At 38.7% G+C, this 18875-nt stretch overlaps 1 protein-coding gene across 1 annotated transcript in view; it reads left to right on the plus strand.

Annotated features, from left to right (window-relative positions):
* Window positions 1-18875, plus strand: part of MUC19 (mucin 19, oligomeric) — a 180393-nt gene that overhangs the window by 146618 nt on the left and 14900 nt on the right. The window contains exons 102-118 of the mRNA XM_021714400.1: window positions 466-519; window positions 638-688; window positions 6515-6568; window positions 12104-12136; window positions 12392-12445; window positions 12581-12642; window positions 13246-13309; window positions 13592-13639; window positions 14058-14111; window positions 14870-14992; window positions 15074-15121; window positions 15553-15606; window positions 16363-16416; window positions 16910-16957; window positions 17207-17260; window positions 17773-17826; window positions 18156-18209. Of these exons, the coding sequence (XP_021570075.1) occupies window positions 466-519; window positions 638-688; window positions 6515-6568; window positions 12104-12136; window positions 12392-12445; window positions 12581-12642; window positions 13246-13309; window positions 13592-13639; window positions 14058-14111; window positions 14870-14992; window positions 15074-15121; window positions 15553-15606; window positions 16363-16416; window positions 16910-16957; window positions 17207-17260; window positions 17773-17826; window positions 18156-18209 (963 nt within the window). The remainder of the gene's footprint in view (window positions 1-465; window positions 520-637; window positions 689-6514; window positions 6569-12103; window positions 12137-12391; window positions 12446-12580; window positions 12643-13245; window positions 13310-13591; window positions 13640-14057; window positions 14112-14869; window positions 14993-15073; window positions 15122-15552; window positions 15607-16362; window positions 16417-16909; window positions 16958-17206; window positions 17261-17772; window positions 17827-18155; window positions 18210-18875) is intronic.

The following is an 18875-nucleotide window of genomic DNA, read 5'->3' on the forward strand; positions in this document are numbered from 1 at the left end:
GCTGAAATTCAGAACATTTCTCCTGCTTGGTGTATTGTGAAATAGCAGGAGCTCATGGAACCAATACATGCGTGTATATGTGTGTATACATATATATACATATTTGCTTGCTTCATATTTTCTCCTACATTTAATGTTTCCAGAACATTTAGCTCTCTCTCCTTTTTCTACCTCACAGCAGGCATCACTGCAGCACCAGGCAAGCAAGCAGGTAAGCATTGTGGAAATACATCTAGTTTCCCTTTGACCACATTCCTGGCAGAATTGCTGGATACTGGGAACCCTGTCTCTCTGTGTGCTTTGGTAATGAATTGTTGAAAGCAGAAAGATGACTTAACCATCTGCCATATGATCCAAACAAGATATTTCTATAATGGCCAGTAAATACATTATATTTCCTTTAGATTCGGGTCTTCATTTGATTTAGTGAGTCATCATGGTCACCTCAGTCCCTTTGTGTTTCAGGCACCTCTGGGGTTGCCCCTGGCACAATAATTGCCCCTGGAAGTTTCAGTACAGGTGAGTCCACAGTTTGGTGGGGAATCTGTTCATGGGTACATCCTACAATGATATGTCTTCCATTTGGTGCACTACCATTCCATTCCTACTCCATGAATCTGTTTTATGCCCCTCTCAGCAGCCACAACTTCTCCTGGGGCAAATGGAGTGACTGGTGAAACCACTGCAGGTAAGCACTAAGAAACCACTCCTCCTTATAGGAGAAGTTAAGGCCCTTACAGTCCGTTAGGAAATCGAGAATAATGTTTTTCTCTTGTTGATATCTAAAGTGAAATATTGAGTTACATAAATTTTTGTCATTTGATTTTCTGTGAGTTAAAATGGTGTGTGAAAAGCATATATAGATTAGCTCCTGGTTCTAGCAACCTCTGAAATATGGTTGTTGACATAATTCCTTTACCCCCATGCTAGTCATTTTCTCCTCATTGTGGGTAAAAATTTGAAATATTGATTCCTATCAACCCCGTTTCAATTTCCAATATGGTGGCTGCTCCAAAATTATTGGATGTGAAAAGTCTGATACTTTAAGCAATAAATGATGATAGCAGTAAGGAGCATATCTTTAATTTCTGAGTTCCTTATTATATACATTTTTTAATAAGAAATTTATATCTCATTTTAATTAAGAACTACCTAAGGTCAAATGAAGAACATCTGAGTTAAAAGTGTTCTATCCCCACTTTTTAAACAATTAAACATTTATTGAAAATTTATGTGACTTTTAGAGTTAGAAGAACTTTTCTTTGTATTAAGTGACAAGATATTTTCAATTGTGCTTATCTTATATATTAAATCATCTTAACACTTCCATATTCCTTAATACACTGGGGCAGAAAAAACCAGGTGAAGATTTGGGTATTTCATTATTTATTGTCATAGTTCAATTCCAGATTAATAGATTTGTTAGAATAAACAGATTTTTTAATGAGTTTTTTTGGAGGTGTAATTGTAAATAACAGAAAGATTGCAAAGGTAATAGAGAGAATCCCATTAATGTGGAGTGGGTTTTTAAAAATTTCCTTACAAGGTTATTATATTTCCATGGAACCAGGGTTCCTTTGTGGATTTGGAGTTGGAAGCACTTGGGTCCATATTTTCAAAAGGCTTTTCCTTTCACAGACTAATTTCAGGGGTCTGGATCTCTCAAGAGGACAGTTACAATATATATTTCAGGCTCTGAAATGGTTTTCCCTTAGAAAAGAGCTTAGTCTACATAATATTACAGTACTGATTTCTATTCAGCATAGAATTATTAAGACATAGTATTTTAATACAAAGACAGAAATTCAAAATCATTTTTCTTCCTCCTCCTTGTCCATTCTTCACCTCTTCTTCCTTCTCTACCTCTTCTTCTTCTTCCTCCTCTACCTCTTCTTCTTCTTCCTCTTCTCTCTTTTCCTCTTCTTCCTCCTCTTCTCCTCTTCCTATTCCTTCTCCTCCTCCTCCACTTTCTCCTCCTTCTTGCTATTCTTGTTCTTGTCATTGCTATTATTGTTGTTGCTCTTCTTCCATCTCCTCTTCCTCTTTCTCTTTCCTCCCTCACTCCCTTCCTTCCTCCCCTCCTGTTTTCTTCTTCCTTTCTTTACATTAAAAGCCACCACTAAACCATCAGAATGTAAGATGGATCGATCTGGGGAAAGCCTTTGATCAGACCTTTAACCTTAGCAAAAATAATCAGGGCAGTAAAATTAGCCACTGCATTAACATTGGGCTTGCAAAGGCACATGGTCCAGCAAGTGTCCTTTGCTCCTTCAGAGTGACACATAGACATGCTGTTGGCACATTCTTCTGCAGATTACAAAAGACTGACCATGTTGATCTTTCCTTTTTTTCCCTTACCTAGGCACAGCTGGAGTACCCTCTGGGACCACAGTTGTACCTGAAAGTCCCAACTCAGGTAAATCCCCAAGCAGGGAAGGGGCTCTGCTTGAGAAGGGCTTCTCAGTAAGGTGTCTCCTGGGTGGTCCTACCATATTTTCTCAGATTCTTCAAAGCTTTGCCTTCACTGCTATATTTTTCCCTCTTTTGCAGAGGCCACAACTTCTGTAGGAAAAAGTGAAACAAGACCTGAAATAATCACAGGTGGGTGAGCTCTTCGAAGGCACTACTGTGTTTTTAAAGAACTTCCTAGGTTTTGCCTGAAATATGTAAAACATTTGAATTTTTTAGATTTAACATATTAGGCAGAATTTAGCAGATTATTAACATGTGACATGAAGAAATACAGTTCAAACATTTCAATTTTTTATTTTTATGTCTTTGCCTTGGGTCTAGAGATCCCCTAAACAGGGAATCATGGGGCCCATACCCTGACAGTTTTAATAGGTGATTTGGGATATACCTGTAACTAAACCCTAAAAAAAAAGCAGTGTTGGAGGACTTTCTTTGTAAACTTGACAAAGATATGCTATTTTCCATGGGAAAAACACAGATTAACTTTTAAAACTAGAAAGTTCAGAGAAATAAATTTACCAGTAGGTTGAAGAAACAGAATGTGTGTGTGTGTGTGTGTGTGTGTGTGTGTGTGTGTGTGTGTGTGTCCATTAAAAATCAATGCTCATTTTATTAAGGGCAACAACAAATTGATCAACTGAGTATTACAGTCCTTTCTTATTTCTGTTACTACCGAAGGGATCTCTGGTAAAACACTCTGGAACCAGGAAGTACTAACATAGGTGAAAAATTCTAGACATGGCTCTTGGCAATATAGCCTATGGAAGCCTCAGAATGTCCTGTCTAGTCTCTATATCTCTTTTTTTTTCCTCAGAGGTCACAACTTTCCCAGGAGGCAGCAGAACCACTCAAGTGGGACAGCCAGGAGGTGAGCTTTACAGGCTGAGGCCTGGTCTCTCCTCATCTGTCTATTTGGATTGCTGCAGTGAACAAATCATATGAAAGAGGTTGCAAGATGAGTGTGCATTTTCCCTGGTGTCATAACAATCTATGTAATTATTCTGCTTGGAAATCCCATGACCTCAGATGTCTTGGGCAGGTTGTACTCAGTATTCTGAATTGTAGACATCTTTTTTTTTTTTTTTTTGGATAAAATGTAGGGGAGCATATTGTATACATATCACCCTCCAGAACTTCCAATTCTTCTGACACTCTTGACCTTCCCCCCCCATAGGCTGCCAGTGGCTATCATTTTTAAAATTTACTTACCCCTGTTATTTATTGTTTATTTTTTATTTACCCTTACTATGAAACTTCCATGAAGACAACTGATTATTAAAAATGCCCCACGTTTTATCAATAAGTCCTACTTATAGAGAAAAAAAAAAAGCTCTATTCCTTCTATAGCCACATCTGGAGCACCAGAAGGATATGTCCCTGGAAGGGAAATGTAAGGGGATTTAAAGCTCCTTTTTCCCTAGACACATAATGAAAGATAACCCAGTGGCAACACATCATTCCCAGACTGGCCTGGGTAATGAAATGCAAGGAAATTGTTCATTTACTATTCTCTATAGAGAGACAGTGTCCTCAGAAAAGAGTTTCCTTTGCTTTAGGGCCACTTTGATGCTTCAAAGATTTATTGGAGAGGTAATATTCTATCGCTTCATTTACTTTTCCGCATTTTAGGTACCACTGGAGAATTTTCTGGAACGACCATTATATCTGGAAGTTCTCACACAGGTAGGTTCATAAGAAGACAATACCTCTTATTTAATGTCCTCATATTTCTTTTAGAGCTGCTATGATAAAATAACACCCACTGTCTCCTCCCAGTGTTCCAAATCTACACAGTTCATCGTTTTCCTATTTCTTCCCTCAGAGGCCACAATTTTCACAGAAGGGACTGGTTCTACTGGAACTGTACTCAGAACTAGTGAGAATAAACAGCCTATGGTTTGGGGTCATAAGGATTAGAACACTCAATTTTTCCTTGAGAGTTTGCATTTTATTTAGGAATACTGCCAGTGATCCAAAATAGATTCGCTATTACAGATAAAAATTTTTGAAAACCTGCTAATTCCAGAATGGGCCTCATTGCTCTAAGTGTAAAGGTGGGATGGAATTTCTCCATTGGTGTTACAATCACTACCAGTATCTTAGCTGAAATTCAGAACATTTTATCATGCTTGTGTGAATGTGTGATGCAGAAAAGAACCCCATAAAACCAGGAGGTAGGTGTGTGTGTGTGTGTGTGTGTGTGTGTGTGTGTGTGTGTGTTTATGTATAAAGATTAACTTGGTCATTATTTCCTCCCACATCTAAAGGTTTCAGTACACTTAAACCTTTTACCCCCCTTTTATTTATCACAGTGGGCATCACTGCAGCACCGGGGAAGCAAGCAGGTGCAGACTGCAGAAATACATCTAGTTGCTTTTTGACCACATTCTCGGCAGAAGGGCTGGATGCTGGGAACACCGTCTCTCTATGTGCTTTGGTTATGAATTGTTGAAAGCAGACAGCTACAAGTAGCTCACATTATGATCAGAACAAAAGATTTCTGTTGTGGCCGATAAATAAATACATGATAGTAACTTTAGTCCTTTAGATTCGAGTCTTCATTTGACTTAGTGAGTCACCGTGATTACCTCAGTCCCTTTGTGTTTCAGGCACCTCTGGGGTTGCTCCTGGAAGTTTCAACACAGGTGAGACTACAGTTTGATGGGGATTCCTTTCTTTGGTGCCTCCTGCAATGACATGACTTCCATTTTGGTGCTTCTATATAGAAGTGAAAAATCCATTTCTAGCTCCCTCGATCTTTTGTTATTTGTGTCCATTTTTTTTTCCTCTGCAGCCACAACTTCTCCTGGAGAAAGTAGAGTGACTGGAGTTGGTATCCCTGCAGGTAAGTACTGACAAGCGACTCCCTCCTTCCCAATAGACAACACTGCCTGAATTGTGTCTTGTATTTTTACTTCCTGTGAAGAGCATATCCTGGAAAGCCAGAATTTCCCCTAGTAACTAAATGTTAACCCCTCAACCTCTTTTATCCTCTTTTTCTCTGCTTCAAGTATACTTCACCATCAAGTTAAGGCACTAAGAATTAGTTAGGTTATGGAGAAAAATGTGTTTCTTTCTCTTGATAGCTAAAGGAAGCAATTGTTATTGAAATTTTTATTATTCTCTAAGATAGAAATGGTGTGTGAAAAACATATATTTAGATTAACTCCTGGTTCTAGAGACCTGAAAAGAGCTTATTGGGTTATTGAGAAAATACATAGTTCCCTCACCCCCATCCCAGACCATTTTCTTCTCATTATAGGTAAAAAATTGAAATATTGATTCCTATCACTCTCCAATTTCAATTTCCAATATAATGGCCACTGCAAAATTATTGGATAAGGAAACTCTGATACTTAAAGCAATAAATAATGGTGATAGTAGTAATAGGCATATATTTCATTTATGAGCTCCTTAATATATATGTGTTTCACATTTATAAAATCTGTATTTTTAAATTAAAAAAATTATATTGGGGGTATAACCACAGATATCTTGCATGCATATATTGTATCAAGACAAAGACTGGGTTTTTTGTGTATTTATCACTCAAATAGTGAACATTGTACCCAATAGGTGATTTTTCAACCCTCACCCATTCCCACCCTCCTATTTTTTGTAATCTTCAATGTCTATCATTCCACTCTGGTATCCTTGTATACCCATATGTTCAGCTCCCATTTATAAGTGAGTGCATGTGGTTTTTGACTTTCTGTTTCTGAGTTATTTCACTTATGATTATGGCCTCCAGTTCCATCCTTAATATATACATTTTCAATTTACATATTTTTTTTCCAATTAAGAACTATATAAGGCCCCATAAAACATTTTAACCTACATGGTTAAAATGCTTTCAAAACACTTTTAAAACAATTAATCTTGTGTTTTAAAAGTTCGTGTTAATTTAACAGTCAAATGAACTTTTGATTTAGTAGTAGGTGATAAGACATTTTCAGTTGTGCTTATCTAGTATATTAACATCATCTTAGCACATCCGTCTTCCTTAATATTCAATTATTTTGGTTTTCTTTCCTTGCTTAAGAGACCACAACTTTCCTAGGAGGAAGTGCCACCACTGGAGCAAGAATAACATCAGGTGAGGTTTGGGGGTTTTCATTATTTGTTTTTCTTTCTTTCTTTTTTTTTTTTTTGGTCTGATTCCAGGTTAATAGACTTGCTAGATAAAGCAGATCCCTGTTTAAATGAGCTTTTCATTTTGGAATAATTTTAAAATGCAGAAAATTTGCAAAGACGAAACAGAGAATCCCATTAATGTGGAGTAGTGTTTTTAAAAATATCCTTTGGAAGCTATGGTATTTCAAAGGCACCAGGTTCCTTTTTGGGTTGGATTTGGAGCCACTTAGATGTAAGTTTCAAAAATGCTTTCCCTTCTCAGGGACTGTCCTTGGGGTTCTAGGTCTCTCAAGAGGATAGTTAAAATACTTTTTGTCGTGAATGGGTTTCCCTTTGAAAAGAACTTAGTCTGTATAACATTACAGCATTGACTTCTATTGTGCCTAGAGATTTTAGATGTAATATTTTAGTTGAAAGATAAAAATTCAACATCTTGTATTCCCCTTCCTCTTCCGCTTTGTCCTCATTCTCCTCCTCCTTTTCCTTCTTGTCTTCCTCTTCTTTTTCTTTTCATTAGAGGCTACTACTGGAACACCAGGGAGTAGGACAATTAAATATGGGGAAAGTCGTTGATGTGACCTTCAACCTTGGCAACAATAAATAACGAGGGCAGGGATATTAGCCACTGCATTGACCTTGGCCTTGCAGAGCACCAGAATAAGCCCAGGAAATGTTTCTCCTCCTGTCAGTTATAGATCCAGAAAGTGTCTTTTGCTGCTTCAAAATGACCCATAGCCATGGTGATGTTGGCTACATTCTTTTAAAAATTACAAAAGTGTCACCATGTTGATCTTTCTGGTTTTTTGTTTGTTTGTTTTCCCCAACCTAGGCACAGTGGAATTGCCCTCTGGTACAACAGTTGCACCTAGAAGCTCCAGTTCAGGTAAATCCCCAAAAAGCACTGCTTGGGAAGGGCTCTTCAGTAAGGTGTCTCCCTGGGTGATCCTACCATATTTTCTCAGATTCTTCAAAGCTTTGCCCTCACTGCTATGTTTTTCCTGTTTCTCATAGGTCACAACTTCTGTAGGAAAAAGTGGAACAACAAAAGTTGAAATAATCTCAGATGATCTCTGTTCAGGCACTAACTGTACTTTCATTTTTTTCCTTTAGGTTTGAGAGTACAAATGATGTTACATAGATATATTGTGAAATGGTGGGGATCAGACTTCAGGTGTCCCCATTTCCCAAATAGTGAATGTCATACCCACTAGGAAGCTTCTAAACCCTTGTTCCCTTTCCATCTCCTCATTTTAGTGTCCCCAGTGTTTATTGTTTCCATCTTTTTTGTCCACTTAGCTCCCAGGTATAAATGAGAATATAGATATTTGTTTTTCTCTTTCCAAGTTATTTCACCTAAGATAATGTTTTCAGGGTTCATACATGTTGCTGCAAAGGACATAATTTTGTTCTTTGTTATGGTTGCATAGTACACCATGGTGTATTGTGTGTGTGTGTGTGTGTGTGTGTGTGTGTGTGTGTGTGTATAACTATTTGTTTATCCGGTCAATTGTTGACGTGCACTTAGGTTGGTTTCATAACTTTGCTATTATTAATAGTGCTGCAATTATCTTTTTTATATAACTTATTTTCCTTTGGGAAGTTACCCAATAGTGGGAATGCCGGGTCGAATGGTAGTTCTAGTTTTAGTTCTTTGAGAAATCTCCATACTGTTTACCAGAGAGGTTGTTCTAGTTGACATTCCCACCAATAGTGTATGACCATTCTATTTTTCTCTGCATCCATACCAGTAACTGTATTTCTCTGACTTTTTAATGATAGCCATTTTGAGTGGTATTAGATGCTATCTAATTGTGGTTTTAATTTGTCTTGCTCTGATTAGTGATGGTGAACATTTTTTCATGTTTGTTATCTACTTGAATGTCTTCTTTTGAGAAGTGTCTATTTATGTCCTTAGCCCACTTTTTGATGGTGTTTGTTTTCTTGATGTTGAGCTCTTTGAGTTCCTTGTAGATTCTAGATATTAGTCCTTTGAGGCATAATTAGCAAATGTTTTCTCCCATTCTATAGTTTCTGTTCACTCTGTTGATTATTTATTTTACCGTGCTGAAGATTTTTAGTTTAATTAAGTACAATTTGCCTATATTTGGTTTTGTTGTTTTTGTTTTTGGGGACTTCCTCATTAATTATTTGCCTAAGACAGTGTTCAGAAGGGTTTTTCCTAGGGTTTCTTCTAGGATTTTTTATTTCACGTCTTACATTTAAGTCTGATCCATCCTGAGTTCATTGTTGTATATGGTGAGAAGTAGGGTCCAGTTTCATGCTTCTGCATATGGCTAGCTAGTTTGACCATTCTCATATATTGAATAGGATCTCCTTTGCCCATTGTTTATTTTTGTTGGCCTTGCCAAAGATCAGTTGGTTGTAGGTATGTGACTTTATTTCTGGGTTCTCTGTTCTGTTCCATTGATCTATCTTTCTATTTTTGTACCAGTACCATGCTATTTTAGTTACCATCACCTTGAGTATAACTTGAAGTCAGATAGTGTGATGCCTTCATATTTCGTCTTTTACTTAGGATTACTTTGGCTATGTGGGCTCTGTTTTGGCTCCATATAAACTTTAGGATTGTTTTTCTAGACTAGCTGTACTTTATGATAACTTCCCAATGTTGTCTGAGCATAGAAAAAGTCTCTGAATTTCCTAGCTTTGGTATATTAGGCGAAAATGTAGCAGATGTTTAATACTCAGCATCAATAATTACAGTTCAGACAAGTCAACTTTTCCTCCTTATGTCTTCTGCCTTGGATCTAAGGTCCCCTCATCTGGTCATCATGAGGCCCATTCCCTGACAGTTATATGAGCAATGTTGGCCCAAATCTATATCCCTAAAACCAACTGGTAAGAAAGAGAGTCAGTGTTAGAGGATGTTCTCTGTAAACTTGCTGAGGGACTGATATGTTTTATGGGAAATGTATAGATTAACTCTTAAAATGAGAGAGTCCAGAGAAATAAATTAAGTGCCATAGTAAAGAAACACCATTTTTCTTCTTTAAGAACTTATCTTCATGTCATTAAGAACAATGAACTGACCGACTCACTCAGTCCTTCTTTCAGGTACTACTAAGGGCATCTCTGCCAAAACTCTGGAACCTGGAAGTTCCAACACAGGTAAGAAGTTCTGAACATGGTCCCTTGGGCAATGTAGCCTATGGGACCCCCAAGTATTCTGTCCAGTATTTATACATCCCATTCTTTGTTTACTCAGAGGTCACAGCTTTCCCAGGAGGCAACAGAACTACCCAAGCAGGATTGCCAGGAGGTAAGCTTTCCAGGCTGAGGCCTGGGCTCTCAACATCTGTTTACTTGAGATGCTTCAGTGAACAAATAATATGCAGTAACTTGGGGGAGTGGTTTGCATTTTTTCTGGGGCCATATCTTTCATATTCACCTGGGAAGTTATTATGCTTGGGTATTCTATGACCTTAGATATCTCAGCCAGGTTGCCCTCAGTGTCCCGACTTGTGAAGACTTTTTTTTTCCTGATAAAATGTGTGAGAATGCATTACATAGATTCTACCCCTCCAGAACTTCCAATCATTCACTCTCAGTTTCTTTTCTGCCCTTAGCCTGTCACTTTCTATTATTTTTCTTATTTACTTATGCATGTTTATTGTTCATTTTTTAATTTCCCCTCAGTAGAAAGCTTCATGAAAACAACTGATTATTTAAATGCACCAAGTTGCCAGGCAGGGTGGCTGTTGTTTGTAATCCCAGTACTTTAAGGGTTGAAGGTAAGAGAATTACCTTAGCCCAGGGGTTTGAGACCAACCTGGGCAGCTTAGTGAGACCTCACATCTACAGTAAATAAAAAAATTAACTAGGCATGGTAGCTCATGCCTGTGGTTCTATCCTTGGAAGGCTATGGCAGAAGGATTACCTGAACCCAGCAGGTTGAGGCTGCGGTGGCCATGAGCATCCTGCTGCACTCCAGCCTGGGCATCAGAGTGACTCCAACTTAAAAACAAACAAAAAACTGCCAAGTTGTATCAAAGAGTTCTATTTATAATGAAAAAAATGCTTTATTTCATCCATAGACACCCAGATACAACAGGGGTGTATGTTCCTGGAAAGGGATATGTCCCTCTTCTCTCTTTACCTCATGGTGAAAGGGAAATCCAGTGGCAACATATTCATCACTGGTTGGCCTGGCAATAAAGTTGTTCATTTCCCACTCTCTACAGTGATAGAGTGTCCTCAGGAAAGACATTCTGTGTTTCAGGGCCACATTGATCATTTTCGGATTAATTGGAGAGGTAGTGGTCTATTGGCCCATTGACTTTTTGCAGTTAGGTACCACTACAAAATTATCTGGAATGACCATTATATCTGGAAGTTTTAACACAGGTAGATTTCTTAGAAGACAATACCTTTTATTTAATCTCAAATGTCCTAATATCTCTGTTAGGACCGCCGTTATAAAAATATACCCTAATATCTCCAGTGAGTATTCCACATTCCTGTTTCTTCTCTCAGAAGCTACACTTTCCACAGAAGGGACTGGTACTACCAGAACTTTATTAAAAACCAGTGAGAATAAAAAGCCCATGATTTGAGGTCACCAAAATTAGGAACTCTAAGTTTTCCTTGAGTGAGTTTGCATGATATTTGGGAACACTATAAAGTGATTCAGAATTGGTTTGCTATTAGAGATTTCTTTTTAAAAATATACCATTTCTAAAATTGAGTTTCTCTACTTTAATTCTGAGGATGAGATTTCTTCATTGCTATCACAACTATTACTAGCATCTTAGCTGGAATTCAGAACTTCTTTCATGCTTGTGTGTATATGTGAAATAGAAGGGAGTCCATGGAATCAACTCATGCATGTATATATGTGTATATACATATATGTAAATTTTTGCTTGCTTCATATTTTCTTCTATGTCTAATATTTTCAGCACATTTAAGCCCCACCTCCCTTTTCTACCCTAAAGCAGACAGCACCGCAGCACCCGGGAAGCAAGCAGGTGAGCATTGGGCCATGCCTCTGGTTTCTCTTTCATAGAATTCCGAGCAGAAGTGCCTGACATTGGGAATACTGTCTCTCTATCTCCCCTAGTTATGAATTGCTGAAAGCAGCAGAAAAATGTAGTTCACCAAATGCCATGTGCCAGAGCAAGAGAACTCTGTTATGGCCAATAAATAAATACATTATATTCCTTTTAGATTTGGATATTTGCCTTACTGAGTTACCATGATCACCTCAGTCCCTTTGTGTTTCAGGCACCTCTGGGGTTGCCCCTGGCACCACAGTTGTCCTTGGGATTTTCAGCACGGATGAGTCCACAGTGTGTGGGAAATCCTTTCTTGGGTACTTCCCACAATGATGTCTTTCCTTTTGTTTTTCTAGACTAACTGTACAGCAGATGTTTAATATTTGGCATCAATAATTACAGTTTAGACAAGTCAACTTTTCTTTCTCCTTCCTTTCCTCCCTCTCCTCCTCCTCTTCCTGCTTTCTTTTTCTTTTCATTAGGAGCCACCACTGGAGTACCAGGAGGCGAGACAGGTAAACTTGGGGAAAGCCTTCGATGGGACCTTCACCCTGGGTGAAAATAAACAATAAGGCAGAGAATATTAGCCACTGCATTATCATTGCCCTTCCAAAGGCACAAACTAAACACGGGAAATGTCTTTCCTCTTGTCAGTTATAGGTCCAAGTAGTGTCTCTATTGCTGCTTCAGACAGATGTGATATTGGCCACATTCTTCTAAGGACTACAAAAGTGTCACCATGTTGACCTTTCTCTGTTTTTCTTATCTAGGCACAGCTGAAGTGCCCTCTGGGACAACAGTTGCACCTGAAAATGTCAACTCAGGTAAATCACCAAGCTGGGAAGGAGCACTGTTTGTAAAGGGCTTCTCAGTAAGGTATCTCCCTGAGTGATCTTACCATACTTTTCTCAGAGTCTTTAAATCTTTACCCGTACTATTATTTTTTTTTTTTTTCTCAGGGGCCACATCTTTCTCAGAAGTTACTGAAGCAGTAACAGTACCAGGTAAAAATGAGAAGTCTGTAAATCCCTTCTACAAATTTCAATTGGTTTAAATAAATGCAGATTGGTTTCTGTCATAGAAATCTTTGTCTGAGCCCCCAAATTCTAGAATAGTCATGCTTTACCCAAATCTTTACTTTTACATACAGTAGCTCATTGTACAAGGAGGCTTCTAATGTGAGAGTTTAGCTTTGGCATTTTTTGGGAGCAAGAGAAATGTACTTGTGGAAAACATAGGAGAAACCCTGGGATAGATCTTCTATGACTTGAAAGACATGTGTAATGTTTCTCTTAGCCCTTCTTTTAATGTAAAGGAAGTGACTTATCAGTCCTTTCTTCCTTGTGATTTTAGGTACCAGAGGAGTAGTCTTTGGCACAACTGCTGCACCTGGAAGTTCCCTCAAAGGTAGGAATATTTTCAAAAGGTAATCATCTCCTGTTTAAACTCAAGAAGGAAAATGTTTCCCCCAAAATACTTTCAACTTTTTTCATTTGCTTTTCCAGAAATAAAAACTTCCTTAGAAACCATGAGAGCTACTGTAGTGAAGTTAATGAGAACTAGGAGTCCCAGATGTTTGAATGGCCATTGAGTACCATCATGAGTTTGCCTCTTATTCTGAAAGATGGTTATTCAGGAAGGGCAGCCCACCCCTCAGGCCAGCCATGCTGTTGACACACACCCTTCAGGTGATTTCTGTACCAGCCTTTTTCAGTGCCAGGCCTTGGGATGTAGATTTCAGGAGAGGGTAGTAGGAGCTATAATTCCTTGGTGATTAAATCAGCAGGAATCAACATTGGCCCAGAAGGTTCTGTCGCAGATACACAGTTGACTAAAATGAACTCAGAAATTAATTGCTCCCATTTAACTTTTCACCTTGAACTTTAAATATTATGTTGCTTCATGGTTGCTTCAGTGATTGACTTAAGGTCAAAGATACTCAGAATCTTTTTCCTTCTTTCAATCATCAGGAACTACCTCTGAAGGATCAGACAATCCAGTCACTGGAATTAAAACAGGTAAATATGGAAAAAAAAAAAAACCAAAACAAAACAATTCCTGTGTCTCTTATTTGAGGGTTTTCATTATATTTATTAAATAAGCCTACTAGAAGATAGGTTTCTTGAGATAAAGTCTTCATTAATTTTGTTCACTGGTCCCTAGTACTAAACAGAGCTCAATAAATATTTATGAATGTATGAAATAATTGATACATAGGAAAAATACATGACTCAATCCAGGAGCAAAAAGTCACTGGAAAGACATGTTTATCAGACAGTTATGTAGACAAAGCAGTCTGGATGAATGGTGCCTCCCATAGCTGGCTTGCATACAATATGAGTGGCATAGCTCTGAAAATATACATTTATTTTATATACCTAGATAGTCTCAGTGCAGAAAATCCTTCATGATGTGACCATGGCCTTCTCATTTCAGGCACCACTGGTGTGGCCTTGGGCACAACTGTTGCACCAGGAAGTTCCAGGACAGGTAGGTTAACCAGCTGAGAGGCAAGTGTCCTTTCTGGAAATAAGGGATAAAAACATTTGGCCAGGCTCTGTGACTCATATCTGTAATCCCAGCACTTTGGGAGGCCTAGGTAGGAAGATTGCTTGAGGCCAGGAATTTGAGACCAGCCTAGGCAACATAGTGAGACCCCCATCTCTACAAAAAATAAAATAATTAGCTGGCATGATGGCATGCACCTGTAGTCCCAGCTACTTGGAAGGCTGAGGCAGAAGGATCACCTGAGCCCAGGAGGTCAAGGCTGCATTGAACCATGATTGTGCCACTGCACTCCAGCCTGTCTCAAAAAGAGGAAAGTCTTTCACATTCTTCTTCTCATGTCAGAGTATCACTGTATATTTTCTCTTCTACTAAATCCCCATCCCTTACCTGCTTCATCTCTTTTCTTCCAGAAGCCACAACTTCCACAGGAGTCAGTGGAACCACTACAGTGGAACAGAAAACAGGTGAGAATTAATGGTGGTGTGCATGTTTGTGTGACTTTGGGGTGATGATAAATTACAATTATACTTTGCTTCTTAGTGGTTAGTTTCTTAAGGAGTAGTATTTTAGGAACTCTTATCTGAAATCAACAATATTTTCTTTTGTTACTTGATTTGGAATCAGTTTGGGCAGATTGCCTTCCATTTTCAGGACCCAACCTCACACATGTAGATCCTTGCAAATGAAAGTGGAAGTGATAATTTTCTGCAAGGTTTTCTTTTCTTTTTTTCCCATCTTAGATTTCACCAGGATATTAGTAGAAGGAACTACAAACTCAGAGGATTCTATTTCAGGTAAACAGAAGGCCAAAACGAACACAGAAAATTTATCTCAGAACAGTATATTCTTCACTGAGCACAAAAGTGACTGAAATATAGAGTAGTTATTTCAGTAACTCAAGTCTGACTTTACACTCAAAAGTTCTGCTATTTTCATCCTTTTAGGAGCTACTACCAGAGGGTCAGTAAACCAAGGAACTGGAAGCACGATAGGTAAATATGGCCATTAAATTTCCAAAAAAGGGGGGCTCCCATTCCCCCCTTTCCTCCCATTCCCATTGAGGAATTTACATCTTTATTTGGTTTGGGAATAAAACTGTGCATGAGAAAACACAAATAATTCACTACTGGTTGAAAAAAGTTCAAAAGACAAACTGAGTCTCTCCCAACTTAGTCCCTCCCAGGCAGAGAAAAAAGTCATCACTGTTGTTTGCGTTGCAGGCTTCACTAGGGTAGCTTCTGGCACCACACTTGGACCTGTAAGTTCAAAAACAGGTGAGCCAGCTAGATGGCAAAATCCCTCCACAAATGACTCTAGTAGTAAAGTGTATTTAATATCATTACCAAGAATAGGACAACCTTAGCTTTCCTCAGAATGTTAACTCCTTCTAACCTCATATTTGTTTACTTTTTCTCTCTCTTAGAAGCCACTGTATCCTCTGGAGGCAGTGGAACCACAGGAAGTAGAATGAATACAGGTGAGCCCACAAACTTCCTAACCACTCCTCTTTTCTCTTACAAGAATAGCTAACACTTTTGAGCACAAACTACATGTCACACACGAATCTACACCCTTATTATTATTATTTCTTGTATCCTTCACCCCAAATTGTGAGGTAAGTACTATTGCTTTCATAGATAAGAAAACCTATGGCACAAAGATATTAAGATGTTAACAAATTTGACCAAGATCACACAGTAAGTGAATAGCAGATTTTAGCTCAGGTAGTCTGACTCTAAAATCCATCCACTTAACCATGATACTAATCTATTACTGCACTGTACCACTCAATCCCTTTGTCACATGTCTAAGCTTTTCTAGAATACTACAATTTCTATAACACCAGTATTTTGCCCCAATGAAAATTCAACAGGTAATCAATCAATCCTGTTTTGTTTCTCCTCTAGGGGTAGCTGGTAGCCAGGCAACTGGTATTAAACCAGATAAGTAAAATAAAATACCTTTATTTCCCTGACATTGAGCCTAGACAACGGGGTGTTATTACAGAGGCTCTACTACGACCTCACATCATACCTTCCCCCCACCAATTTTATCTTGAGACTGAAGCATTGCATTAACAAATACACAAAACAACTCTGGAAAAAGCTATCTCTGAAAATGGTCTTCTCACATGAATAAAGAATTACCTAGTTTCCCCTTTCTTTTCTCGAATATGCTTTTCTTATTATAAGAATAAAATTGACATAATGGTACCCTTCCATTTTGCTTTTAGGTACAACTGGAGTGGTCCCTGGTAGCACCATATTACCTGGCAGTTCCAACACAGGTGAGTCAGTGAGGAAACAGGCACTATGTTTTTTTTTCCCCATTGGGTCTAGCTGTGGAGCAATACCACAGTATTTCTTTCCATGAGACCCCACTACTTTCTTCCTCTTTATTCTCTAAAGCTACAAATTCCATAGAAGGAAGCATAATACGCGAAGGTAGGTAACTCTTGAGTTCCCACTATATTTGACTTTAGCTGTACAAAGCTTAGGTTTATGAAAAATGCATCATTTCTTCTGGGGGGCAAGTCTTATAGTATAATTCTGAAGAGGCCCAGAGTCCAGAAAGATTTTCCCTTTTAACATTCAAGCTATTAGCTCAGTGCTTATGGAGGCAATGCAAGTTCATAGAATTCTAGCTAGGAGAGCAGAGAACATGAGAGGAACTCTGGAGATTTAGGTCTCTCATGTTTTGGATTTCAGATGTCATAAGTTTATTAATTGAATACAGCTGAATACCTTTACACAAATATTATATCTATCTCTTGCTATTAGAAGCTACCACTGGCACATCTGAGAGGCCAAGCCCTGGAAGTGAAACAGGTAATCGTGGGAACAGCCCTGATACCTCTGATATTTAAGCCTGAGCAAGCAAATAGTCAAAGACGGACCATGGGCTAATGTTAATATGCTTATTGTGACTTTGAATTTTAAAATGGAGAGTGTACTTCATCTTGACAGGATAGCACAAGAAGGGTCTTCTACTTTCTAGTCATAGACAGTCCTTGTTAGCTATATTCTTTTTGGGATGGCACATGTGCTCTCTCCCTCTCTCCCTTTCTCCTACTTCAGGCATCACTGGTGTAGTATCTGGCACAGCAGTTGCATCTGGAACTTTCAATACAGGTAAATCAATAACCTAACAGGGAAAATCAGGAGCTTCAGTCATGGGATAATCCTTCCTACAACCCCTCCTCTGAAACATACAAATTCTCTACCATGCCCTTGGGAGATTACCAAATTTTGGCTATGCTCTTCACGGGATGGCAAATGCATCACTATTTGGGTTTTCATTTTCTTTCTCCCTCTCTCCTCTTCACCTCCCCCTCTCCCTCCTCCTCCCCTCCCCCCTCTTCCCTTTGCACTCCCTCTCCCTCCTCTCCCCTCCCTCTCTTCCTCCCTATCTCCCTTCTTCCTTACCTCTCTCCTACTTCAGGCACAACAGTTGCATCTGGAAGTTCCAACACAGGTAAATCAATCAACTAACAGGGAAAATCAGGAACTTCAGTCATGGGATATTCCCTTCTACGACCTCTCCTGTGAAACATATATATTCCCTACCATGCCCTGGGAATATCACCAAATTTTCTCAGTTATATGGATTCTTCTGAATTTGCTTCCTTTTTCCTTTCACTTAGAGGCCACAACTTTTTGGGGAGACGGTGGAACTACCAAGACTGGAATTAAAATAGGTGAGTGCTTGCAGTCAAATATTACTTTTCTCTTTATCTTCAAGTAAATCATGTTGGCTATAGTGAAACTATAGTGTACATTTTACTCAATCTCTCTTTGAGTACTAATTGCCAGGTTATTAACACTTTACTCCTTGTAAATTGCCTTTTATTTTTTATACTTGTAATGAAATGGCATAATGGAGACCATGCAAGAGGTATCACTTAAGGCAAGAAAGTTTCTGTTATAAACCTTTTAGTTCACTTGAGAAACCAATCAATTTTTTAAAACAAAATCATACTTTTATGTAAAAGGGCTGTAAGTCTATTTTCTCTTTTTGTGATTGCAGTTACCACTGGGTCAGCTACTGGCACAACCATTGCATCTGGGAGTTCCAGCACAAGTGAGTCATGAAAGAGTTGAAGAAAACTGCAGACATGAACTTCAGAGGACCTGATCCTCTTACAGGGATGGTACATGAAGTAATAGTGTTACACATTTTTCCAAATATCTGCATTTCATGCCACTTTCTCCTATTTCTTCTCAGAGGCTACGACTTTTATACAAGTCAGAGCTACCACTGGAGTTGGAGTGACAGCTGGTGAGTAGTTTGCTCTTTCAGGCTTTGGGGTTCTCAACAATACTCTGCTTGAGTTTGTTGGAGTTGTTGAATGAGATGGGCTGAATGAGATGTGTTTTGTATTTCATTTGAAATGAAATACATGTGTCAGGGAAATCAGGCTTAGGCTCTTGCTCTTCAGACTGATGTTCCTCCATACTCCACCCCTGTGAGATTTGCTTTGGTGCTGCTAAGAATGATGTGATCATCTCTGTCCTTCACCTATCTTGTCTTTTTAGGTGCCACTTCAGGATCAGCTGGAGTTTCCAGGGGTCCAGAAAATTCTAGCCCTGGTTCGTAGACATGTTTAATCCACCCTTCTTTAATGTCTATTGAGTAAAAAACCCATTTTCGTGGGCTTATCATCATGACTAAAATCCTAAAAAATTTAATTAAAAAAAAAATACTCAGCCGGGCTCGGTGGCTCAGCCTGTAATCCTGCGCCTTGGG

The sequence above is a fragment of the Carlito syrichta genome, unplaced genomic scaffold (assembly GCF_000164805.1).
Source record: "Carlito syrichta isolate Samal-C Ts95f unplaced genomic scaffold, Tarsius_syrichta-2.0.1 Scaffold305642, whole genome shotgun sequence".
Classification (NCBI taxonomy): Eukaryota; Metazoa; Chordata; class Mammalia; order Primates; family Tarsiidae; genus Carlito; species Carlito syrichta.